Below are 27,902 nucleotides of genomic sequence, written 5' to 3'. Positions count from 1 at the left end.
GGAGTCTTAAAAATGTTGCTGCTCCCTCCGATTGAATTGGTTACATTTTGGTTGATTTGGTGATACTCGTGTTTTTGTAGAGATCACCTGCGGATTGTTTCCTCTGAAGTTTTCCTTCCATCGATTGCTGGTATGTTTTAATATTGTGCCGTATTTTACGTTTATTTTACATCGCAGTAAACAGGTGTATTTATAGGTCGTAGTTGCAGAGAATCGGGAGAAGCCGTTTGATCGGTATGTAACTTTGATTTTTCACGGTCTTAGCATTATTTCTGTCACAATAGTCTTTTACTGTAAATGCTAAATTGACGTGCATTCACAACATGTCTGGCCCTGGGTGGGCGGCTGACAGCATTACAGTGGAGCCGCTACTGTTTCTCTGGCATACACTAAGAGAAGTGCAGGTGCTTTGCCTTTATGCTTTGTATTCTCCCTTCTTTCGTTCGGGAATTATTCAATTCGAGCAGTTTGTGTTTATAACAACTTCCCAGTACTGTTGTTTGTACTTGTGTATGTACATTTGGTTTTTGAACGAACGTTTCATTTGTAAATTGATAATATACAGTCCTGATCAAAAGTTTATGACCACTAGAAAAATGGTTATAAAAAAAAGAAAAGAAAAATTATTTGCATGGTTTGATCTTAACAAGGTTAACGTGGAGCTTCAACATACAAACAGAAATGGGAATGAGACAAAACAGTTTTTGAGCATGCGATGTATTGAAAACAACAGGCTGATCAAAAGTTTCCGACCACATGCCTTTATAAGGCCAAATCTGTGCAAAAATGTGGATTCATTGTCATTTTTTGATAAGTAACTTTTGAGGTCCGCCGTCATTTTGGTGTGTTCGTGTTACATCATTCCCTTTTACTCGCACTGCCACACACGCAACAACAACAACAACAACAAAAAAAACCCCCCACAAAACCCCCCCACACAGGAACATTGTATGTGTGCCTTGCTGTCCAACAGGTGCAGTAGTTGGTGATCCATTTTGCTTTTCCGTTTGTGCTCTATCCTTTCATTATATTCTCCGTTTTTCTCCCTCATTCCTTTTTCTTTCTTTATCCCTGCTGTCAGTGCTTGGATATGGCCATATTATTCATGTAAAGTAATAACAGAAGCAAAACGAATGGAAATGAACAGATTATGACTGCAAAATCTGCGGGACCGGACAAAAAACATTATTATTTTTATAGATAAATTAATAATTTGTTTCCTTTAATCAGGGGCTGAAGGAATAAAGTGGAAGTGAGTGGGTGCCTTAGTGGTGGTACCAGTTTATGTACCCGTTGTTTGAGCTGCACCGTAGTGTGTCTGCACCTGTATGTGCAAGTGAGCCACACGTGTGAGTTGGTGGCTTTTCTGGACTTGTTCTCGTCTGGCATCCCATTCACCTATAAGCCACAGCTCTGAATTGACAGTACATGTGCAATTGCAATTGCTCTTTTAATTTGATAAGTTTTAAGTGGATGTCAATAAATTGTTTATTTTACACTCAGGGCCCTATTTCAGGAAGCCGGTTTAGTGCAAACTCTGAGTAAGTATACCCTGAGTGAACGAAAACTCTGGGTTTTCGGTTTCACAAAGCGAGTTTAGATTGATCCTGAGTGAGTTACTATGACGACACACTCCGTGAAGCTAACCTGCCCCCTAGCAGGTTTACTTCAACTAACCCTGACTCTCTCCGCCTCTTTGTCAGAAACCTGACTGTAGGAAGTGTCAGACATGGCGTGCCCTTCCTTGAAGAGCCAGTAGATGAAGCCCAAATTCTCCGCAGAGCTCTCCGCCGGGAGAGAGTGATTAGAGCACGTTTGGACATTTTATCATTTCCTGATGATTTTCTGTGTGAATGTTACCGTTTATTCATTATTTGAATAACATCCTCAGGCCTAATATTACTCATGTGACACATCGCGGACATCCTCTCAGTTCTATTCATATTATTTGTATTGGACTTCGTTTTTTGCAAACGGGAGCTTTCTGTATAACATTGGTGATGCTGAGCACGTTTCCAAGGCTACCGTCTGTCGGGCAGTCAGGAATGTTACAGTTGCACTGAAACGTCTCCTGCACTCGTCTGTGGTGTTCCCCGGTCATAGACCCACAAGATTTATCAAAGAGGGTTTCCACAAAATTGCAGGTATCAGGATGAACAAAACTTAATTCATGATGTGGTGATACTTGAACTACTACTTAAATTTTACATTTATTTTCACGGTTCCCAGGCGTGATTGGCTGTATAGATGCACTCACATTCCAATCATTGCTCCTTCAGTAAATGAAGGAGACTATGTGAACAGGAAGTCTTTCCACAGCATTAATGTACAGGTACATAGTTCCCTGTAGCATGTCAAACTAACAAATTTTGCATTATAGTAATGGATGCTAATTTGTGTTCTCTGCACTGTGAAGATCATATGTGATGCTGCCAACATTATCACAAATGTGGAAGCCAAGTGGCCAGGCTCTGTGAGTGGTGGTGGAGGACCCCCACCTGTTTTTCGGGCCTCCGCTTTTTTTCTGTTTGCTATAACGGGTCACATTTGAGCATACAGAGTTAGCAAATATTTACTTGTAATGTGCTCAGATAATTTCAATAAGTGCTTACAGAAAGAAAATTAATGTAGCCTCTAACTGCAATTGATTTACATCGGACAAACAGACCAAGCACTATGGCTCATAATACAATTACACCTTACCTGTTTGGACTATATTTTTATATTTCATTTTTACTTGCTGCCAGGAACGTTTGGGGCCTGTTGGGTTGCACCTGCGCTCACATCACATCACGAAATAAAATGTATAAAATATAAAATAAAATAACATATAATAAAATAACGTGTTAAATGGGTGGAAATCCCTAGATCAATGTTTAAATTAACACTCACGCATTGACTCTGTCGGCTATGTTTTGCCATGCATGCTCCCTTTGTTTTGCAGCTGAGGCTGTGTTACTTTTTTTCTGCAAAATTTGCATGTTATCGGCATATGCTGCCATCAGAATTTCGGCCTCAAGCGCTGTAAGATACATTGACCGCGCCTTCTTTCCCTCCGTCTCCATGGTGACTCGCTTAATCTGTGCTCCACTGATCAGGGCTTTATGTATCCTCGTGCGTGCGCTTAACTTGGGGTTAAAGCAACTCCGCGTTGACTGAACTAATTGTTATCAGCCTTTCTGAAACCGAATATTCCGAGTTGGACAGTTCGGGGTTACTCAACCCTGAGTATCGTTTTTCACTCTGAGTTTTCTAAACCGGCTTCCTGAAATAGGGCCCAGAATCCGGTTCTCCGAACACACCTGCTGTTGACGATTAGTACAGCTGGATGAAGTAATGTGAGATCACTGGGTGTAGTAAAAGGGGCTACGCATCGATAGTAGAAACATTGATCGGCAACCCTCTGATTGGTCGGCGAAAATGTCGAAGGAGAGCGCTCGGTATTTTTCGGCAGCAGAGCAAGAACTCCTGAGTGAGGGATTTCAGGAGTTTCAGAGTTTAATCAGAACGCAAGGGAACACTGCAAAGGCTGCAAAAGCAAGGAGAGAGGGCTGGCAGAAAGTTACTGACAAATTAAACTCGTAAGTAATTTAATAATAACAATAATAATGGAGTGGATTGATACAGCGCTTTTCAAGGCACCCAAAGCGCATGACAATGCCACTATTCATTCACTCTCACATTCACACACTGGTGGAGGCAGCTACAGTTGTAGCCACAGCTGCCCTGGGGCAGACTGACAGAAGCCAGGCTGCCATATCGCGCCATCGGCCCCTCTGGCCAACACCAGTAGGCGGTAGGGTAGATTTATTATATTACACTATATTATCCAATATTATATTACATTATATTATATTATGTTATATTATATCCCCTTTCACATTAGAGCCACAACAGGACCCACTAGAACATGGGAACAAGTAAAAGTGAAATATAAGAATATTCTACAGAATGGTAATATTTATCACTTATATATATAAACTGTTTGTTTGTTCATAACAGCAACCAAGAAAAGGGCAGAGCAACAAAAGACAGGTGGTGGTCCTGCACCCCCTCGTCAACAAGTTGGTTAAGTAAATAATACCCTCATGGGAATATCGATATCTCTCAATGAGCACACTGTCGCGCTGAGCTAAAGGATCCTGTCTGTCCTGCAATATACGCTGGATTCTGAGGACTCTCCTTATCAATCTTGCACCTTCCGCAGTGGGTGGCTCGCGTATATGGACAGGACATGGCTGCGACAGGCTTCCCAAATCCACCTTCGCTTTTATAGCCGTGGTCTCTCATCTTGATTACACGAAGTAATTTACAATTACTACTCTGAAATATGAATTACATCTGTAATAATCACATACATGTAATAGAATGTTAATAGTACATTTCCCTTTTTTAGGAAATGACCTGTATGTATCTGTGTGAAATCAATAACAGGATCAAGTGCTGCATTATCTTTAGTTACATTGATGTTATTTATTTAAGGTGAAACAGTGGTGGAATATCGCTGTTGCTTTCGTATGAATGAAGCGGACATACCTGCGTGGCCGCGATCTAATCCTGTTTACATAAAGTAAACCTGCTCCCGAGCAGGTTTACGCTTACGGCTCTGTTGCTATGGCAGCAAGTCCCGGATGAGCTTCGGGGAACCGAACGATCCAAGATCACGCGAAATCGTCAACAATCAAATCCAGCTAACTTACTTAGCGAGGTACGAAGAACGGGGGCCTGTTCTTCGTACCTCGCTAAGTAAGTTAGCTGAAACTCCTGAAATCCCTCAATCAAGAGTTCTTGCTCTGCTGCCGGAAAATACCGAGCGCGCCCCTTCGACATTTTCGCCGACCAATCAGCGGGTTGCCGATCAATGTTTCTACTATCGATGCGTAGCCCCTTTTACGACACCCAGTGATGTCACATTACTGCGTCCAGCTGTACTAATCGTCAACAACAGGTGTGTTCGGGGAACCGGATTAGTGAGCTCACGGTTAGCGCGATGGTTTGGTCTTGGATGTGTCATTTGATCTTGGATGTAGTGAGCGACGTACGAAGAACGGGCCCCAGGTCTGTTATAGACATGAATAAATAAACAGATAAATAGAGAATTTATAGGTTGGGGTTATCTTGGAAATAGCAAGTCTGTTTGGTGCAGTATCGCATTCAGATTATGACTGCAAAATCTGCAAAACGGGACAAAAAACATGCATGAATTATATTGTTTTTGCCTGCAAGGCAGTGAAGACAGGGACTCCTTTTGAGTCTCAGGTTTAAGTAGCAGCTTTACTAATATTGACCTGTGACTATTTCATGGATTCAGTGCAGCTGCTGAATAGATCACCTTCAGTGTAGTGGCGAATTTCTGTCCCAAGCTTCGAAAAAATAATTCTTCCACTTCTTAATGTGAGCTGTTCAGATTTATTTCTGACTCGTACATACAAACAAAAGATGTCACGGTCAAAAAACTATTTGCTGCTACAGCGCACACTTCCATTGCCGTCCTGGCTCACTCTAACCTGCTACAACACATGCGCTGTAATGTTTTCTTACCCGACACAAATTAAACACGCAGCATTTATTCTCTAACAACATATCATACAAAATTAAACATGTAACAATAACTGAAACAGTATCAAAAATATTTCTCTATAGATTGGCTCTAACATTTCCAGCCCCCTAATTGGAGGGCGTGAAGACTGACAATTAGCGAACACTTACAAAAGAGCCAAATAACATTAACACTTCCTGTATCACACATGGTCATTCAAATTATCTTTCACAAAACCTGTAACCGATCAGAACATATACTGTATTTTCTCATTCCAAGTTACATGACATTCTCACAGATCAAGCATAGCTTGTCAATGGGTCTTTCTAAGGTGTTAGTCTTTGTCTTGATGATCACACGCCGCACCAGACCCTTAGCATCTGGAATGACACGAAGAACTCTCCCCAACATCCACGAGCTTCTTGGCGCTGACTCGTCGACCACCATTACAATGTCCCCCACAGTTACATTTCTTTTGACCTGAGTCCACTTTTGACGCTCTTGAAGCATAGGCAAATACTCGCGCACCCACCTCTTCCAAAACAAGTCAGCAAGATATTGCACTTGCTTCCAACGGCGGCGGGAGTATGAGTCTTCCTTTCTGAAAAGTCCAGGAGGCAAACCCGGCTTTTTCTTCATTAGTAGCAAGTGGTTAGGCGTCAGTGGTTCCAGGTCTGTTGGATCATCTGTTACTGTAGTCAGCGGTCTGTCATTTAGTACTGACTCCACTTCACACATTAGTGTCAGTAAACCTTCATCATTGACCAACTGTTCCTTCAGTATAGACCTCAGGACCTTCCTCACGGTTCTGATCTGCCTTTCCCATATCCCTCCAAAGTGAGAACCAGCGGGTGGGTTAAATACCCACTGGATTCCCTTTTGCATGAGACAATCTAGAATCTTTGACTGATTCCACTCTTGAATGGCTTCGCGTAACTCCCGTTCAGCAGCAACTAGGTTGGTGCCATTATCTGAACGCATGACAGATACCTGACCTCTTCTACACACAAAGCGTCTGATGGCGTTCAGACATGAATCAGTGTCCAAAGTGTGCGCGATTTCAATGTGCACTGCTCTTGTTGTAAGGCAGGTAAACACCACACCATACCTTTTTACTGTGCTGCGGCCATGCTTCACATTAAACGGTCCAAAGTAATCCACCCCAACATTAGAAAAGGGGGGTTCATCAGGTAGAAGCCTATCCTCTGGCAAATCTGCCATCTTCTGTTCCAGTGGTTTGCCTCTAGTTTTCCTGCAGATTACGCACCTTGACAGAAACTTCCTCACTTCTGAGTTAGCGGATGGAATCCAATACTTCTGTCGCAGCCGTGAAAGCATATACAGTCTTCCACAGTGCCCAATCTTCTCATGTATATCCTGCAAGATCAGTGTGGTGATATGTGAGCCCTTTGGGATAATGACTGGGTGCTTCACATGTTCTGGCATCCCAGCAGCTGCGAGGCGACCACCAACTCTCAAAACTCCGTCCTGCATCACGGGATCAAGTTTCCTCAAGTGACTAGTCTTTGTCACACACTTGCCTTTCTTTAACATGGTGATCTCTTCTTGGAATTGTTGACTTTGACAGAACTTGATGATCTCTGTCTCAGCTTGCACCAGATCTTTCAGGGTAAGTGTTGTCTGCATTGATTCGTTGTCTTGTTCTTTCTGTTTAACGTACGTCTCTTTCCTTTTTTCACATCGTCGTAGCAGTAAGTCTTTGAGTTTGATCATCCATGCCACAGCTCTCTTCACTCGATGCCAGCTGGAATAGTGATTGATCAGCTTGTTCAACGTGTGAACATTCTCAGCTGCATTTGTGAGATGTACCATGGTTGCATGCCTCACTTCGCTGTCATCTTTATCAATCCTTTCCTTGTCAGGTCTTTCTGGCCACTGTCTTTCTGGGGTTTTCAGGAAAGCTGGGCCGTGGAACCAGCTTAGATTCTTCATGAGCTTAGATGGTGCAAGCCCTCTGGATGCACAATCAGCTGGATTGATTGCTGTACCAACGTACCTCCACTGCTGGGGATTTGTTAGCTCTCTAATGACCGCAACGCGATTGGCCACGAATGTCTTGAAGCGAAGGTTTTCATTTTCAATATACTTCAACACAGTTGTGCTGTCAGTCCAGAATGTAGATTCAAGAAGATTCATCTGAAGCTCCGTTCTTAACATTTTGTCTGTCTTTGCAGCAACCATAGCTGCAGTCAACTCTATTCGTGGAATAGTGGTTTGCTTCAGGGGCGCCACACGGGATTTTCCCATCATTAACGTACAGTGAACCCGTCCGTCATTGCTGGTCATCCTCAAGTATGATGCTGTTCCATATCCACTTTCGCTCCCATCAGAAAAATGGTGGAGCTGTGCTGCTGCGACAGGACCGAAGTCCAATGGTCTCACACACCTGGGTACGGTTACCTCTGACAGCTGGCACAGCTCTTGTAACCACTTGTTCCACTTATGACTGAGCTGTTCTGGGATCTCATCATCCCAAGCAAGACCCTCCCTGCATAACTGCTGCAAGATCACTTTTGCGGGGAGAGTTCCTGGGGAAAGGAATCCCAGTGGGTCGTAGATGGAGCTGGTGACGGAAAGTATTCCACGTCTCGTCACAGGTCTTTCTTTGATGTTAATCCTGAACTTGAATGCGTCAGACTCAGGGCACCATAGAACTCCTAAAGCACGTTCCATAGGCAGCAGGTCATGGTTCAAGTTCAGGTCTCTGACATCTTTGGCTCTCTCATGCTCAGGGATGAATGAGAGCAAGGCACGACTGTTGCTTGTCCATTTCGTTAGGTGAAATCCTCCACCAGAACACAATTCAGTGAGGTCTGTGTATAACTCCATACCTTGAGTTTCCGTGGCAACAGACTTCAAGCAGTCGTCAACATAAAAATTTTCCAGAACTGTGCTTACAGCTTCAGGTGATGATTTGCTGCGGTTCTCCTCTGCTGTTCTTCGCAGTGCATAGTTGGCACAACTGGGAGAAGAAGTCGCACCGAAGATATGCACCATCATCCTGTACTCAGCAATGTCTCGATTGAGGTCCCCTGCTGGCCACCACAGAAAGCGCTGCAGGTCAGCATCGTCATCCGGGACACACACCTGATGGTACATTGCTTCAATATCTGCTGTAAAGGCTATAGACTCTTGCCTGAACCGTGTCAGCACTCCGATCAATGAGTTTGTTAAATCTGGCCCTTGTAGAAGTTCACTATTCAGTGAAACTCCTTGGTAGCTGGCAGCGCAGTCAAAGACCACCCTCAGCTTCTTTTTTTGTGGATGGTATACCCCATGGTGGGGAATATACCACTGTTTTCCATCCTTGCGGTTTAACTGTGTTGTTGGAACCTCAACGGCATATCCCTTGCTCAACATGTCACTCATGAAGGCAGTGTATTCTTCATGGAGTGCAGGATTCCTCTTCAGCTTGCGCTGAAGGCTCAGTGCACGCTGTAACACTGCACTTCGATTGTTCGGCATCTGAACGCACGACTTCTTCGTAGGAAGACTTATGGAATAGTGTCCATCAGTGAGACGAGTAGAGCTTGACACAGACTCCATAAAGTGGTGGTCCTCTTGAGACATTCCTGCTTTATCATCACAGTGACGCTCTGGAAAGTCGTGGTTATACTGTCGTACAAGCAGTTGTTCCACGTTGTCGATGGCTATTCTGTTCACAATAGCACATGGTTGTACATCATTGGCTGCAGTATCCGTTTCTCTGAGTGGTCCATTCAGAATCCATCCAAGTGCTGTCTTTACGGCATATGGACCATTGTCCTCACTTGGGATCACCTTCCATGGCTCCAATATGGTGTATTCTTTAGTTCCAATGAGAAGCTCCACTTCAGCCTCAATATGAGGCAACCTCACTTCGCGTAGGTACGGCCACTTGTCAACCTCTTTCTGGAGTGGGATGTTCTCTCTGGAAACAGGAATACTTTTCTGTGTGAAGACCTTTGACAGTGCGATAAAGTTGTTGTCTGCCAGACTGCTGACCTCCAATTCTGTGAGCACATAACTCTCCTCTCGACTTTTGGAATTAATGGTCCTCAACGTTAGCTCGGTTCGTCTGCCTTGCACCTTCAGCTGCCTTGCCAAGGCTTTGGTGCAGAACGATGCAGAGCTACCTGGGTCAATGAAAGCGTAAACCTCCACAGCCTTGTCACTCTTGCAGGACTTCACCCTTACAGGTACAATGGCAAGCACGCAGCTGCCTCCAGCCCCAGTACAGGCACTTGTCTCCTTTTCTTCAGACAACCCTGCTGGGCCTTTAGCAGTGCTACCCATATTGACCTCATCGGGAGGCTTCTCTTCCTCATAACTTGAGAAGTGCAACAAACTTGGATGCTTGAGTGAACAAACCTCGCACACCATCTTCTTTTTGCAATCTCTGCTCATGTGACCCTTTAGCAGGCATCCAAAGCAAAGTCCGTTTTTCTTCAAGTAGTCCACTCTATCCTTATGAGTCTCCTCTCTAATCTTGTAACACTCTTGCAGTGTATGAAGTTTCCCACAGAACATGCAAGGTCTTGTGAAGGCGCAGTTGAGTGAAAGGTCACTCTGGTTCTTACTCACTCTGCTTCTTTTGTCTATTTCTGAACCTTGGTTAACCTTGATAGCAAAGCTGCTCCCATGTCTAATGTCTTTCTTCAACTTATTTCCTTGCTGTGGCTTTTTTATAACCTTGTCTGACACTGCTGTTTCAAGATCGCCAAAGAGTGGGTCGGACATGATCTTTGCTTGGCGTTCAACGAAGGCCACCAGCTCTGTGAATCTTGCTCTGTTGCAGCGCCGCTCCTGGATATCATATGCATGGACTCTCCAGCGCTCTCTTATTTTAAATGGCAACTTGGAAATGATGACCCTCATAGTTGCAGGGTTGTCCATCTCTTCCATATAGTCCACATCCTCCATAGCATTACGACAGCTCACCAGGAATACAGAGAATGCGCTCAACGCCTTTCCATCTTCAGCCTTAATTTGTGGCCACTTCGATGCCTTCTCAATTAGCGTGCCAGCAATCTGTAACTCATTTCCATATTTATCTTGAAGCAGCTGCAAAGCCCTTTCATACCCCCGATGTTCAGGCATATGCTGACAACTCCTCACAAGATCACGAGGCTCGCCTCGAGTATACTGCTCCAGAAAATATAGCTTGTCTGAATTGCTATCAGCTCTGGTGTCAATAGCGTGCATGAATGCCCTCATAAACGACCTGTATTCCAAAGGATCTCCGTGGAACACTGGCACATCCCTTTGTGGTAACCGAGCCAGCTGTTGGTTCTTTACAAGCATCTCTGTGATATCTGCCTGTTTCTGCATAACTTGATAAAGCTCACTTGGTCTGGTCTCCTGAAGTGAGACACCATCTTGGCGTTGGCTCGGCCCCTGCAGTGGAGTTCTATGTGTCTTAGGCATGGCCCCTGCTGCAGTACTTGGATCACCAGGATTCCTCCAAGAGGCAGACCTCTCTATCTCTGTTGGCTTCCCTGGTGTGTGTTTTACGTTGCCATGACCATTTTCGTTATTCATCTTCAGGAGGTCACGACGTGGCATTACCGTAAGTCTGGTTTCACTCACTTGAGACTTAACCCCTTCACATTCCTCATACACTTTCACTTTGGCAGTAGACACTGCAATGGCTGTTTCAATTTCCAGTCTTTCCTTTGCAGCTTTAATTTCTGCTTCTTTTAACTCTAGAGCCTGTTTTTCTTTCAGAGACGCTGCTCGTGCCATCAGAGCTGCTCTGTTAGCTTCTTCCTTGACACGCTCCGACGATGCTGTCGACACCCTTGACGTGTTGGATACTTTAGACTTGTTTGACACTCTAGATGTTTTTGACACTCTGGATGCACTGTCCATGGGAGTTATCTCTTGATCACATGTTTGTATTTCAATCCATGTATTAACTCTATTAATGAACTGCAAACATCGTTCTGACATTGGCTGAAACCAAAGTTGTTGGTCAGCCTCCTTTTCCTCCTCATCTTTAATACACAGCAACACTGCATAATTGCATTCTTGAAACTCTTCATACAACTTCTTGTAAACTTTCAGTGCCTCTCTCACATCATTTACAGCCGGCAGAATTTCATGGCTCAAAAGTCGCTCAGTTTCATCTTCTTGTGCTGTCACTTGTCCTAATTTGCCTCTTCTCACCTTTGTGAGCTGATGCAGTTTGAACTCCAGACCTTTGTCTGTCATCGCCCTCTGGCTGCCATCACGCGTAACTACACCCACACTGTCATTAATGTCGTCCGCCATTGTAATCATATAACACCGCTAAGCCGTAATGATTTTCTTCGGCACAGCTGTCGGGTGGTGTACTGCACAAACTCCTTTATGCTACTTCCACAGGTAAGATGCATCTGACAAAACACTTTTTACTTAGCTGTTCGCCGTGTTGTTGTATGTAGGCGTCCTTATGCCGACGATCCGGTGACTTTTCTATGTCTCAGTCGGTGGCTCCACCGCGGAAAACATTCCTCCGTTACTCGCTAGTTTTTTGACTTTTATGTAGTGGCGAATTTCTGTCCCAAGCTTCGAAAAAATAATTCTTCCACTTCTTAATGTGAGCTGTTCAGATTTATTTCTGACTCGTACATACAAACAAAAGATGTCACGGTCAAAAAACTATTTGCTGCTACAGCGCACACTTCCATTGCCGTCCTGGCTCACTCTAACCTGCTACAACACATGCGCTGTAATGTTTTCTTACCCGACACAAATTAAACACGCAGCATTTATTCTCTAACAACATATCATACAAAATTAAACATGTAACAATAACTGAAACAGTATCAAAAATATTTCTCTATAGATTGGCTCTAACATTCAGTGTCATTAAAAACACTGATAATGTTACTTAGGACAAAAACACATCATAGTTAATTAAGGCTGTTTTAATAAGGTTAAAGTTTTACCCAGTTATGATACAGCAAAACTAATTTTATATTTGGTAAATGTATATATTCTTAAGTAATTTAATAACAACAATTAAATTACTTAAGAATTTGTAAGTAATTTTGTAACGTTTTGTATTAGGAAAATTTGTAAATGCATTGTTCTTTAGTTTCAGTTTGTGTATATTATGAAAACAATCTTGCCATGCTGTTGCATCACTTATTCAATCAATCTTGCTTCCTGCAGCCTTTCTGACCTTGTAAATAACATAAACATAGATGAATAACATAAATACATAAATAATGAAGACATGGAACAAATCTGTGTCATGTCATTTATGTTTATTCTTTACAGAACTTTTTAAAACTTCCTTTTGGAAACTCTTTTTTTTCTGTTTCATCAAATCTGTGTTGACATTTTGACAGAATAGTAAAGAATGAGTGTCCAAAGAGCACATTTGCTTGTCATACCTAACAGTTACTGTTTGTTTGTTTTTTCTTAATGTATTTGTTTTCCAAAGTTATTTCTTTTTACATTTTTCCTAGTGGCTTTTTAAAAAAAAAATTGTCACATTTAAACAAAACTAAATGTCAGTGTTCCTGTATTCAGCTCCTTATTTTTACATGTCCACTAAAATCCTTGAGCCAAACATCCAGCCATTTCCATCACCTCTGCAATAACACTAGCTCTTCCATCTTTTAGCACTTACCCTTACTCATCCCCTGACTAGCATCTGTTTATGATAAGATCTGGTTCCACTCACCTCCTTTTGTTCTACTTACCTTCTCTTGCTTTTTTGCTTTTTTTTTTTTTGTACCTTAATCGACTTTTGTTTTTAAAACTTCTACTTATTGTTGGACTTCTCCTTTTTTGTTTTTGTTCCTGACTGTTCCCAGTCTATGCCTTCTGGCTGACTTCACCCTCTCTGAAAGAACCTTTTCTACCGCATCTTCAATAGCAGGTAAACTATTTGAACTTTTGCTCTAAACGTATTGTTTATATATCTGCCTATTCCTAGCCATTTTGTTGTTTGATTAGAAATTACAATTTATCTTTCAGTTTTTCTTCGTGGTCATGGATGATTTTGTGCGAAACAAACTGACTGAATGGGATCTACAAAAGTGGATGGATAAATTTGAAGGTAAGGTATTACTATGCATCACTGATGAGCACAGATTTTAAACAATATTGATGTGATGCAGTGTTTAACACGTCAGTTTGGCAAGCGAAAGGTCACTGGATTGTTTCCAGCTGGAGATTTGGGTCTGTATCAGGAAGAGCATATTGTCTTTCTTCTATTGGGGCGACCGTGGCTCAGGGGGTTGGGTATGTGCATCTGTAACCGGAAGGTCGCTGGTTCAAAATCCCCGGGCTCTCTGTCCTGGTCATTGTGTCCTTGGGCGTGTGTGAATACGAGAGTGAATGAATAGTGAATAGTGTCCTGGTTGTACATGCCTGGAACACCTCACTCAGAAGGTGCCCAGGAGGCATCCTTGTCAAATGCCTGAACCACCTCAACTGGCTTTCCACAGAGCAGTGGCTCCTGGGTGACTTCTCACCCGATCTCTAGGGGAGAGGCCAGCTGCCCTTTGGAGGAAGCCCATTTCCGCCACTTGTATCTGCGATCTTTCAGTTACTCACAGCTCATGATCATATATGATGATAGGCATGTAGATCGACTGGTTAATTGAGAGCTTTGCTTTTACACTCAGCTCTCTCTTCACCACGATGGAACAGAACAACGTCCACATCAATGCAGCTGCAGCACCAATCTGTCTTTTGATCTCCTGCTCCCTTCTCCCATAACTCATGAACAAGACCCGAGACATATAATGTACTTAATGCTATGTGGACCAAGCTCATGCAACAGTTGTATAAGGATCAAATGGCCCATAACAATGGGTCAGACACCAAATACTCCAGAAACAACACCCACTCTGTGAAATCTATAATCCAGTTTTGAGATCCTTTCCCAAACGCCTTAATGTCCACTCACATCCTTGGCCTCTTGACCTCAAGAAATCACATGGTTGGGGCTTGGTTTCACAATAAGTTCACCTGAAACCTTGGCTGATTGTTACCTACACACGTTTTCACACCTTGGCTCGTGGGATTATGTAGAGGATCAACAGGGAGCTCTTGACCCCGTTGGGGGACACTCCCCTAGGACTTAAATCTGGGACTATCCACCATTTGGCCCTAGAACTGAAGAAGCTTCCCGGATGAGAGGTGAAACGTCTTCAAGCAACTTAAAAAAGTCCAGACACTTTACTTTCTAAGCTCTTTAGACTACAATGACCTGGATGACTGAGAATCTTCACAGACATGTGTAGTAATTTTTAAATGATTTGCACTTCTGCATTACTAAGATTTATTTAATTACAGATGAAGAAATTACAGAGGAAAGCTTTTATGAACTTAATGATGAACTCATTGATAAATTGATTCCAAAAGTTGGACCAGGATTAAAGTTCAAGAAGAGATTCAAGCAGTTAAAGGTAATTTTACTGTATGCAATTTAATATTTCTTATTGTACATTGTAACATTTGGTCTGATAAATCTCAATTTATGCAAATCTGTGTTAAAATTACATTGGTATCTGCAAATAACAGATTAAAACAGAACTATTTACCGGGCCTCTTTTGTTGTTGCTAGGAAAAACAAAGTGCAAATGAGGAAACAGTCAATTTATCTGCTAAAGTAAGTTAGATACAATTTTGCTATAACTGGCTAAGATCAATGATAGCAATTATGTATTTCAGTTATTTTGCACTGATTTTTTGTATTCACTATTAACAGGAGCAAGAAGATGCACCTGAATTAGATCGGGTAAGAATTATATATGTACACACACATTAGGGATGCACCGATACCGGTATCTGGTATCGGCCTCGATACCACATTTTCTAAAGTACTCGTACTCGTTAAAAGTCCCCCGATACCAGGGACCGATACCATGGTCTGAGACCTATCTGTGTTGAGCGGCATGTAAGGGGTTAATCACAGGTGCCGAGTGCCCGCCCCCAGGCCCCGGCTGCAGTTCAGAGCAGGGAGAAGGCGAGGCGAGACATATCAGCCGTGTGGAACTATTTTAAAGTGAATGAAGACAACAAAACAAAGGTGGATTGCAAATTGTTCTCAGCGAAATTGTCCAGAGGCTCAAAAGGTAGCGCATTTAACACAAGTAATTTAATCAAGCACCTAAAATCCCAACACGACAACGAGTACAAAGAGTTTACCCACGCTTATTTACCCATGCTTATTAGCACAGAGGAGCATAGCTGATGCTATAGCAGTGGGACGGAAAATAGTTGGGCATTTTAAACATTCCGCCTTAACCTACTCCCGCCTCGAGGACATTCAGGGACAGCTCAACCAACCAATAAAGAGACTGCAGCAGGACGTACAGACGCGCTGGAACAGCACGTATTACATGCTCCAGTCCCTCATTGAGCAAAAGCGAGTGCTGGGGTGTATGTGTCCGAGCATGAACTCTCTGACTATCTCACCGCTCACCAATGGGCTCTTATGGAGACGACTGTTGCCATCCTCACCCCCTTTGAGGAACTAACTACAAAAGTGAGCAGCTACGATGCACTAGCCTCTGATGTCATGCCAGCTGTGACTGTGCTAGTGAGACTTCTAAACAGAGAAACAGACGAGGACCACGGCGTCAAGACAATGAAAGCAACCTTACTGGCAGCTGTCAAGAAGCGCTTCAGTGACGTCGAGAACAACCCACTGTACTTCATCGCCACCATATTTGACCCAAGGTAAAGTCTGTGTGCTATAGGTATTCAATGATAAACTACAGTACTAAATGTAAGATTATTTTACATCTGAAATATTATATATTTGTAACTAAAATACACGAATACATGAATATGTTGCATACAACATGCTTTTCATTTTAAATAAATGTTCTTAATTCCAAACCAGTCCCTTGTTTTGTTTTTTTGGGTTTTTTTGTTAAATTATAGGACTAAAGCTGTTACCTGTAAATTTAAATCGTGTTTTTATTAAGTACTCGGTATCAGTATCGGTATCGGCGAGTACTGAAATGCAAGTACTCATACTCATACTCGTTTTTCAAAAAAGTGGTATCGGTGCATCCCTAATACACACACACACACATATATATAATCTCATGCATTAATATGTACATTGATCCCCAGGTTTTGCCATCCACAAGTGGTAAAGGTAAGATGTATGCCATCTTATTTATTACAAGCAGTATTGAGCAGTATTTTCAAGACAACAGTCACTTGGACAGAATAATATCATTGAAATTAAATATTAAATTTGACTCCTGAGCAAATCCCAGAGAACAAAGTTGTATATTTATCCTTTTCTTTAAATATTTTTCTATCCAATTAGGAAAGAGAAAGTTCGACCTACCGGACGAGTCCAGCAAATTGCAACCACCAGCTAAACGACAACGTAGCTCCCAACCATTGGGTATTTCTCTCTAAACATTGGCCATTAAACAAATCTGCCATTTTTTAATGTATTGGTTTATTGGCGTAAAAGTATGTTATTAAAATTTACTTTTGAAGAGGCAACAACATGAGTGCTACATATACCATAATTAAAGTTACCATATTGTGTGCCTGATACATTACATTCACACAGGCCCTCCCAGGCCCCCATACCTGGGAGGGCCTGAGATGCTCCCAGAGAGGGAAGACCCGACGGGACAAACGTGCATTCCCACTCTCATGCACACATATACACATACTCTGCACTCACCCAATATGGAGACAAACAGAAAAGGACACTGTACACACACCCACACTCCCCAAACATACTCTATATCCCAGGTCCAGGTACCCTGGCCCCCGAACTGGAGTTACTCTTGCTGAGACTGGCAGGAGCTGAACCACTAACCCTGAAGTGGTAGCTTAGTGAGCTGTGATTGGCAGGGCTGGGTTTACTCATATTTCTCCTCTTCCAGCCTATGGGCTGGTTAATGGGTCCTAAATGTCATTTGTATGAATGTAGATTAATGACAGTTGAAAGCTTCAGGCCGGAGGATCCTTTCAGTATCTTTGCTATTCTCAGGATTGCGCTCTAACACATAGAGCTCACATGGTGTTTCTGGGATCTGTTGTAGTCACCCTCCCAGTTTGGGCATTACTGCCCTGAGTGCTCTGATTACCATGGTGGGGACCACTCTGCTTTCACCCTTCACATCTTATAAAGTTCTTCTCTCAGCCCTTGGAATTTCTCAAGCTTCTCGTTTTACTTCTTCCTAATGACATCATATCTTGATATAGTTACATCTATCACTACAGCCAGTCTTTTTGCTCCATCTCCAGGCTTGGTGGGGCTGCTGTTCTTATATTCCTCCAGTGCTACTTAGCGTACACCTTGTATGGTTTACTGAAGAAGGACATCTGGCTTGTCCTCCTGGCCTCTATCTTTCTGGTGTACCTCTTCAGGTGGCTAGTGAAGGCTATGAGTCTTTGCTTCAGGCATGGGTAGCCTGCTGTACTTCTTAAGCATCCCTTTCTTCATCACACCTTTCTGGAGCTCTTATAATTGGCTAACTTCCATCCTTGCTGCCTTGATCTTGGCCTCTAGTCTCCTTTTTCATGGAGGATACTGCTTCTTGTGGCCTTTTTTTTAATCTTGTATCCAAGCATCCCAAAGATCACTGCTTCTGTGGTGTAGATCAACTGGTTGGTTTCAGTGATGGTCATAGTAAAGATTATCCATAATGCTGCATTTATTTCTTCTAGTAGACTGTCAGAGGATACATCTCATACTCTTGGTAATCAACCATGGAGGATCCAGGTTTCCAGCGTAGCCACAATATTTTCTTTAAGCTCAGCTGCTCTCGTACTCAATCCCTTCAATACACCAGTTGTTCTTGGAGTTCTGTGAGATCTGGTGATCATAAAATCCCCTCTGACCTGACGTGACCTGTCCCATCGTTGCCATAGCATTTGCGTTATACAGCATCAGTCTTGAGTTGTGTTAGCAGTTACTTCTCTTGGATGCTGGAACAATGAGATACTTGTTGTTTTACAATTAGTCTAGATGTTAGTCTAAACAGGTTTAATCAGATTGGTAAAGCTGTTGTTTGGTCAGCATATCTTAGTTGCACTGCAATGTAGCATGTGACAATTAAAAGCCACAGTTTAAAGATTAGGTGTGGCATATCGTCAAAGTAGCCATTCATTTTACCGTAATCCTTGAATCTCTCCCAAATTATGTCCTTTCATCTATTTTCTTACCATGGTAATTTCACCTTTCTCCATTCCTTTTTCACTCTTTTGGGAACTGCTGTTCCTCCTGTACTTCTCTATGGTGGATGCTAGCAACATCAGCCTCCTGTGAGTGTGAGGGCTTGTTACTTGTTGGTGTCGGTGTCAGTTACCTTGACATATTTTGTTTCATTTATTGTAAGTGGATTTTTTTTCTCTTTCTCTCTTAGCTTTTCAGATTCATCTTTTCACCACTTCTTCCAGATCTGACAGTAGCTGAACCAAAAAGTGGGGGGTTTTCAATGAGTCCATGAAGCAAGACTGATCGAATGTGAGAATTAGAGAGATTACTTTGTGTAAGGTTACTGAGACAACTGGGGTGGATGATATTCTCCTTTATTTTTCTCAGGGATCTGTATGTGGTGCGGCTGTTTTGGTTGATATGCTTCTACAATGTCACATGGAGGTGGGACAGTGCAGTTAGACTGACAGACCAAGGTGGTGGACTACCGCCGAAAAGTCTTTGCCAGTGTAGTGCTAGGCACAGTCCAGCTATGAAATAAACCTTTTGACTCAGGAATAAAAATACAGCCATCGTAATCATCACAAAACACTGTACCAGCACTGTATGCTGCCAAAGATATTCTAGGTTGCATGGGAGTTTCCCAAACCAATCTATATGTGTCTTTTGGGATTCACCAGGGTATTTGATCCTGTGAGAAAAGTCTTTTGCGTCAAATTCAGATTTGGACTCGGATTAACAGTAGAAGATGGATGGATCCATAGGTTTATAGCTCTTGCTAAATAGTTGTTTACTTCTTTGCTTACAGAAGCAATCGTTCTGTCTGATGTAAAAAACATAATGAAATTCGTCCATGCCAGACTACACGAAAAAGACAAGCTCAGTGCTTTCCTGAAGTGAGTATTACGTTTGTTGTGTCTGTATAGCCATGTTAGAAAGCCATGTTTGTTTGTTTGCCAGCAAGTGATTCTAGAATCATAAATAATCATAGTAACATGGACATTCATTCCTTATTTAATTTGTAAGGCTCAAGACCTTTTTACTATTACTTACTTTATTAGTTAGTTTAAAGTTGTATTGCTGACAGACAGGTTATAACAGAAAATGAATTCTTCCAATGCTTTTAGTGTGGATCACAATTAGTCTCACTTGGATTCGATTTAAGTCTGCCAGACTTTTATTCTGTATAGTACAGCTACTTTTATTTGCTGTTTATGGTATCCATAAATTTGAGGTAAAAATTTAACTCTTCAGCTACTAAATTTCTATATTTTTTTTTTCTGAGATAGCATCTAAAAGATTGAGTTCTTAGCAAAAACAAAAGCTATAGAAACGTGAAAAGCATTGTGATGATTATTTGTGTAGTCAGTTGGATCAGTTAACCCATATTTACAATCTTATTTAACAGGAAAAAAATTAGTGATTTGGAGACAGACAAGAGGGAGCTGGTTGGTGTATTTGGTAAAACTGGGGCTGGAAAGAGTTCTCTGATAAATGCCATCATTGAAGAGAAGAACCTTTTGCCTTCTGGAAGTGTCAGTGCATGCACCTCAGTCATGATCAAAGTGGAGGCTAACATGCAAGGCTCTAACTATGAGGCAGACATTGAGTTCATCACACCAGAGGTAAAATTAGTTTTAGCTGCAGAAATATAATTTCTTAGTATTCTGGGTTTAGGCCCTTTTAATAAAACTGAGAAGCATTTTTGTTTTTTAGGAGTGGAAAGATGAGTTGTGGTCATCTCATCAGTTTCTTGGGGATAATGAAGACTGTGAAATGGATGTTGATAATGACTATCATGACATCAGTGAAAAGTTTTCAGCGCTCTATGGAGAAGAATGGAAAGGAAAGTCCTCTGAAGATCTCATGGATGGAAAATATTTCAGAGAAATTCCAGAATTTCTCCAAGGCAGGAGGAAGATTTTGTCATGTGAATCAGTAAGACATCACCGCTCTATTACTTACTGACGCATTCTTGCAGGGGTGATGTATTCAGGATGGTATAATTTACATACAGCTTTGGTTTCAGTAATCCTCAACTGTGCAACTTAACTAGTGTGCCCAATATACATCACATGTATGAGACCATTGTCCACTAACTAAAAATCTGTTGTATTTTGTTATATTATCTGTCATTAGTTCATAGTTTCTTTTTAGCCCTGCAATGGACAGGCAACCCTGTCCAGGGTGTACCCCAATTTGCCATATGGCAACTGGAATAGGTCTGTGCCCCCTTGTGACCCTAGATTGAATAAGTCGAAGAGAATGAATGGATGGATCTATCAACTTTTTCTATTTGAAAAGTTGGTTCAAAATTCAAGTACAGCTGAAGTATGTGTGTTTTTTGAGTCATTTTAATAAAAGTTGTCACATTTCAGGATTTTACTGCTGTTAAGATAAGATAAGATAAGATAACTCTTTATTGTCATTGCACAGTCATACATAGTACAGTAGTACAATGAAATTGGAAAAACTGTCCTACGTCGGCACTACATATAACACAACACGACACGATATGACACATCACAACGTAACAAACAACACAACACAGTATATTAACTTAGTATAAAAAAGAAGAATAAGTGTATGTGTATTGCACACTGTTAAATGTCACAACAGGTCAAATTTGATCTGACCAGTATCTAAGGGTTAAATTACACCAAAACAGTCCTACTCTGAACAAATGCAAATCTGTACTTGCAATGTGCATTGTTTAAGTTGAATTTAACTTTAGAGAAGAGGACAAGGTGCAAGAACCCAGACTTTAATAGTCTGATTCTGGGTTATGACTTTAAAATGTGCAACACAGTGAATGTGTGAAATAAATTAGGCCCACAATCCCATTTGTGCTCCCAATGTGATGCACTGATCTGGTATTAAAACCAGAGATTCTTACAAGGCTGCTGTTTGGGGTCTTCCTAACATCAAAGCTGGTTGGGTTTGTAAGGAGTTCACATTTGCTTTAAAAACAGGAACAACATGCAAGTAAGTAAATATCTTAAAAATAAATGAAATATTTATTTTTCTTCTGTGTGCACTGTTTTTTAAAAAAATGTGCTTTTCTGTCATATTTTCTGCTGCTCTAATGGTTTAACTTGTAAAACACTTGTAGTGCTTAGAGTAATGATGTCTTACTTTTGTTACGTTCTGGTCCCGGCAAGTAGATAAACGTAACAAATAGTTTGCCCCACTCACTTCCCACCCACGCACAAACCCCAACAACGACACCTTTTTTAAGTATTTAAGCAGCCATTTATTTTCATCAGCAGTGAGCAATGCCAAAACAATAAACAAAACTCCCTATAAAACAATCCCTAGTCTTCCCTACACCAAAATAAAAAGAAGCCAAAACAAAAGACAAGTCACTTACCTAACTATCTAATGAAAAACAGGAGAAAACTTGTTCAACAAAAGAAAACGGCTTCTCACGCCTACTAGGCTGTGACAGTGAAAGTTATACAGCAAAGGAACAAAAAAGTGACCGCCACTGGTTAACTTATTTACAATTATTTACATGGCGAGGCTAGAGGTACACGTGAATACTCCAGCCTGCACTACAATGACACAACACACAACTCTGTGACCGAGTCAACGGGGTTCCAAACAGCACTCCCAGGTGACTGTCATCCGGACGTTAAGTACTGGAGGTGGTCCATCAATTATCCAGTCGGAAGGTGTGTAGAGACTCCACCCAGATACCTAGCAGCCACGCCCAGGTGTCCACCTCCTAGGAGAGAATAAAGGGAAAATACCGCCACCATCCTCCGGTGGGAGGCACAACACCAACAAACACATCACTGGGTCATAACACTTTTTTAAAATTATTGCAGGCTAAAGAACTCTCTGCAAGATGTGTCAAATACACAAGAAGTGACTCTAAACAGGGAAATGATAAAGATGTAAAGAAGTGGTACTGGCCTCTAGTGAAATGTGTGACTGTCAGGGTGCCAAACAATGATTTTCTCCAGCATGTCACACTTGTGGACCTTCCTGGAAATGGTGACCGTAACAAGAGTCGAGATAAAATGTGGAAACAAGTAATTTATTCACATATTCACTACTGTCTATTTTTAAATATGAAGTTTTGATAATAAGTTACTTACAGTTGAATTATAATATTCTTTCAGATTGTTGAAAATTGTTCTACTGTGTGGATTGTAACTGAGATTAATAGAGTAATCGCAGAAAAAGAAGCCTGGGAGATCCTGGAAAGTGCCAGCAGCTATATTGGAAATGGTGGCGAGTGTCGACAAATCCTATTTATCTGCACTAAGTCAGATCACATTGAAGATTCAGATGACCAGTAAGTATGACACAAAATGTGTATAGCTGTACACCCAATTCTGGAAAAGCTTTAGGTGTCAGACAGATGCGTCACAACAGGCTCTAGAATACTTCGGTATACCATAGAAGTTCAAGGTCAACTTAATAACTTCAAGCTACCAGTGACCAGTTCCAGTGGCTGTAAAATGAGCCCCAGTTTGCAATCCTCATGGTGCCACCTTCTTTCCAGAGAAGTGAGGTTTTCCCCTTATAACTCTTCAAACAAGCCATACTTGTTTAGTCTTTGTTCTAACCATATCATTGTGAACTTTGACATTTAGAATGCTAACTGAAGCCTGTAGAGCTTGACATGTAGCTCTTGATTGTTTTTTGTATTTCCCTGAATTTCACTGAGAATTTCAGTCTGACCTTCAGGTGAATTTTCTTAGATGGCCACTTATAGGATTGTCTCAACAACAACGTCTGCTTTTAAAGCGGTGCTCACTCGTTAATTAATTAATCAAGTACATTTTATCAGCAGTACCTAGCTGTTACGTACCCAGTAAGGGTGCACTTATTGCTTACTTAGAAAGGGTCTAGTTAGAGACTCCCCCTTACTGTCCAACTATATGTGCAAATATCTTTTCTTCTAGTTCAGCAGCTCAACGCCGGGACCTTATAGTTAAAAGAAACATGCAAGTCAAAGATGAAGTGAGGAAAGAATTCAGCAGGCTACACAAAATTAAGGTGAGCAAGCTGAAGAAAACTAACACAACAACTCTTTTTAATGTTAAGATTGTGTTCAAATGAAATCCATTTTCCCCAGAAACACTTCACTGTTGACCATTTCAAGGTCTTCACAGTGAGCTCCAAAGAGTTTCTAAAAAAGAAACGCTTAAATGCAGATGAAACTGGTAGGTAAAGTCTCCTTAAATGACAATATTATAGCTAAGAAATTTTTTTTTTTTTTTTTGCATTTTTTAACTGAAGCAAGAGTGAACGATTGGATTTAAATCAAAGTATGCACAGTCATGTAAAATTTCAGCATTCAAATTCCTTTTAACAGAAATACCCAAACTTCAGCAATTTTTGCAAGATCTCAATGACTGTCACTCAGAGACATTCAACTATGTGTCTGGAGCTTATGGGATTCTGTCTTTGATTCAAGGGGCCAACTGCAGAGGAGTGGTAAGTGGTAATAAATACTCAGATTTGTGATTAATATGTTTTTAAAGCTGTGTTTATTGAAAGTAAGTTTAGTAAAGTGTGTTCAGTTTCACTGGAAAATGACAAGGTGCACATGAAATGTGAATCTTAAAGACTTTTAGGAAAGCGCAACAGCAAAGTAAAAATACAACATTTTATAAAGCAGAATAAAACACAATTTTCAACTGCTTGAGAAAATAAAAGAAATTTACTCAGAAGGGAATTTTTAATCAAAGAATATTGGTATGATGTATGTTTTTAAACAGTTTCATTAAATCCTGAAAGCATGTTGTAAGTGAGGAGAGGGCCAGTAGAACAGTTCTTGCTATTGTGTTAGATGTTCTTACATTCTTAGACATGAATAAGAAAGTGCCAGGATAGCACTTCTCTAAGATAAGTTGCAGGTTGTGAATAATCCAATATTGGAAGTTGCATTGAGCGAGTAGTTGATGAATTAGTAATTTTGAATCTCAAAGTTCTGTCCAAACAAACCAAAAAATATTGCCCATACCTATTCCTTAATCTGAAATGCTGCTTTTTTTTTCTTTTTCTTTTTTTCGCTTGTATTTTTACTTTTGACTCGTTTGTGAAGCTCTTTTTAAAATTGATATAGTTTGATAAAAATTGTAACATGTTCTTTTTTTTTTTATTTATTTTAGGCTAGTAAAAAACATGTGTGTGGAGAACTTGAGAGAACAATGAGCCAACAACTTACGCAAGTCGCAAAAGCAATGGCAGAGGCCTATAGGACTTTTGAGAGATGCCTTAGCAAGGGAGTTGAAAGCTCCATCTGTTCATATGGACAAAAACTGAAGACCTTCTTGTATTATGTATGTATAAGCTAGTTCCATCAACACAAGGAACTTTGCATTTTATATGATTATGTGTTAAAATGTTCTCTACTTTGTTTCAGAGAAAGAAGGGTAGTGCTTTTCACTGGACACTAAAGCGTGTTGTTCAGAGTGGTGGCATCTACAAACAAAAAAAAGGGAAGCAAATAAACATTAACATGATGTTAGCTTCATACTTGATGGACAGCATTGATGAAGATTTCAGAAAGACCTTCCCGTAAGGATACACATTATATACCACACCTTTTAACAAATAAAAACATGAAATGGATATGTAAAAGTCAGTTTTAAAATAAAAAATTCTACTTCTGTCTGTTAAAAGCATCCTGTTTAAATGTTTCAGAAATGAAGTTAAATGCAGCGCATTTAATGGTGTAATTGAAACATTTTCACTTAACACCGATTTTTTGAATAAATACCACAAAGATGTTGAACTGCAGCTGAGATTTCTCAAGACAGAGGTAAAAGATTAAACTTCCCAATATTAGTGAAAACAGAAAAATAATGATTCATATATATATATATATATATATATATATATATATATATATATATATATATATATATATATATATATTTTTTTTTTTTTTTTTTTTTTTTTTTTTTTCTAAGGAGGAAAAAATCAAGGCAAAACTCAATAAAATCATCCGGACGCAGAAGAAAGATGTCTACAACAGTGTGACACAGAAAATTAAAGAAATTATGGAAGAAAGCTACATCAGTAATAAAGAGATTTATAAGTTGCCGCTACGATACATTTCTTTTTATCATGATTCTGCATCAAAAGTCTGACAGATGTTTTATGTCTTACTCTAGAGGCCGCAGCATTCAGAGGACCAGGCACACTGAACAACATGAGGGAGACTATTGAGAGACATGTGCACTCAAATAAGAGCATGTTTGAGCAGGCGAAAAATACCATGTTGGAGAAGCTGAATGCCTTGATGGTTTGTTATATTTTATATTTAAACATATTTATATTTGAACACAATTTAAACCATACTGTTGCACATCAATTTTCCTTTGTCCAATATTTACACAATGCCTTTTTCTGTTTGAGTGGATATTATAAGAAAAGTGTTTCCTTGAGTACTTTCCTCAGTCCTAGCAACCTCCAACGCATCTTAAGTTGTGTTTTTTAAATGTATTTCTCACTGGTTCTTTGATAAGTGATTAAAAGTTTGGTACTATCTTAGCAATACATCCTAGAGACGCTGCAGAAAACGATGATGGAATCAATTGAACTCTCACTTAAGACTGATAACTGCTCACTTCCAGGTAAACATTTCTAAAGACAATAAATACAACTTCAACTTCACCAAAACCTGAATATCTTATTTTTAATATTTTTGACCTTTTTTGTTTGCTTGTTTTAGATTTTTCAACAGAGCTTTCAATGGTGAAGGAAAATTATGACAAACTTAAAAATAGCGCAGTCGTCAGATGAAGAAATGTCACTAACTGAGGGAATATCAAAAGGTCATATTTTGACTAGGAACTGATTCCACAATGTTACTAATGAGATTCTCAATTTCAATATTGTATTTGTTTTTTAAACATACAAATTTCAATACATATTTTAAGCAAATATGATTTCCATTCATGTTCCATGTTATGTTAAGATTTTTAAGTATCTTTTCTATAGTTTTGAATTTTTTCAAGCACATGTTTTGTTTTCAATTTTATATTTAAGTGTTTTTTACTATTATTGTTATTATTGTACCAACGACAGTTTCTTTTCAAAATGTGTCCTACATTCATTCTACTTAAACACACTTAATGCAGTTCTGAAATCATGTCTTTGGTAACATCATTACCAAAGACATTATATTGTTGTGTTGATGCATTTTCTTTTTAATCTTGCAGCTTTTTGCAATTTTTTTTACTTTTGTCGGTAATAAGCAGAGATTTGTAGAGACTGTTTTCAAAAGTGTGTGAAAGAGTGAGGCAAGTTGGTTACTGTCAGTGGTAGCAGTGAAATTGTCCTTCAGTTAAAAGCAAATAAAAATGTATGTTCTCAGAAGAAGTTTAGTTAAAACAAATAAAAGCATGTAACCACAGAGAAGATGCAGTGATGTGGTGGAGGACATGCAGAGGGTGTGACTGAAGAGAATCCCAAGAATAGAGTAAAATGAGGCAGATCTGCTGTGGCGATCCCTAAACAGAAGCAGCTGAAAGAAGACGATAGTTTCACATGTATCTTCCTTTTCAACAATTGCTCTTTATTTATCTATGTTGTTGCAATTCTCTTACAAAAGTCAGTAAGGTTTTAGAGTAAGTGTCCAAGTAGAACAGTTATAACAGTTTTGGCAAGTTTCTTTTAATATTTTTTATTCATTGGTCACAGAGCTGAGACATACTCCACAATAATGGTCTTGAATTAAAAGTTTTTAAGGACAAATATTTGCTTATTGTACGATGATGGTTCATATCAATGACCACATGAGAAATGTTGCAAAATAGAAGAAACTGTTAAACTATGACGAAAATTACATCATTCAGCTATTTGCAACTTTTTTTTTTGTTTTATTTAGTTCAATCTGCTCTAAATCTAAAGGTGTGCATGTATTTGATATTGTATACTGTTCGATAAAACATTAGTAAAGGTGCAAATTGTGAGAGGGTAACTTTTGTTGCCAACCTTCTTTTTGTGTTATTCTTCCAGAAAAGGTTAGTTTTACATGAAGAAATTTTTTTTAAATCAAGATATACCACAACTTCACTTCAGAAATAAGGGCCGAGAGATTTCAAAACAGAACTGATCCAGGCCTTTTAGTGTTTTGGGTGTGGACTGTTTTCCCTGCTTCGTTTGTGTCATGGTCCTGGGTCGTTGACCCAGCGTTTTGTTTTGTGATTATTTCCCTCTGTCTAGTTATTCTGTGTCCTCCCCCCTTGTGTC

At 40.3% G+C, this 27,902-nt stretch overlaps 1 protein-coding gene across 1 annotated transcript; it reads left to right on the top strand.

The window, feature by feature from the left end:
• LOC146671627 (nuclear GTPase SLIP-GC-like) lies at window positions 1-26,636 on the top strand. Its single transcript, XM_085403891.1, has 17 exons — window positions 1-130; window positions 13,348-13,412; window positions 13,511-13,592; window positions 14,837-14,949; window positions 15,252-15,281; window positions 16,628-16,659; window positions 16,786-16,910; window positions 19,492-19,579; window positions 20,092-20,308; window positions 20,400-20,621; window positions 22,514-22,720; window positions 22,811-22,986; window positions 23,600-23,693; window positions 23,773-23,860; window positions 24,013-24,134; window positions 26,200-26,281; window positions 26,380-26,636. The coding sequence occupies exons 3-17, from the start codon at window positions 13,526-13,528 to the stop codon at window positions 26,448-26,450; spliced, it is 1,734 nt and encodes a 577-aa protein (XP_085260017.1). The 5' UTR covers window positions 1-130; window positions 13,348-13,412; window positions 13,511-13,525; the 3' UTR covers window positions 26,451-26,636.
• The last annotated feature ends 1,266 nt before the right edge of the window (window positions 26,637-27,902 follow it).

The sequence above is a fragment of the Rhamphochromis longiceps genome, linkage group LG4 (assembly GCF_057381845.1).
Source record: "Rhamphochromis longiceps isolate RC_006_pf linkage group LG4, R_longiceps_female_GT1.1, whole genome shotgun sequence".
In the NCBI taxonomy this organism is placed as follows: Eukaryota; Metazoa; Chordata; class Actinopteri; order Cichliformes; family Cichlidae; genus Rhamphochromis; species Rhamphochromis longiceps.
Note: the sequence above shows the minus strand (reverse complement) of the source record. Positions and strands in the feature narration are given on the sequence as shown.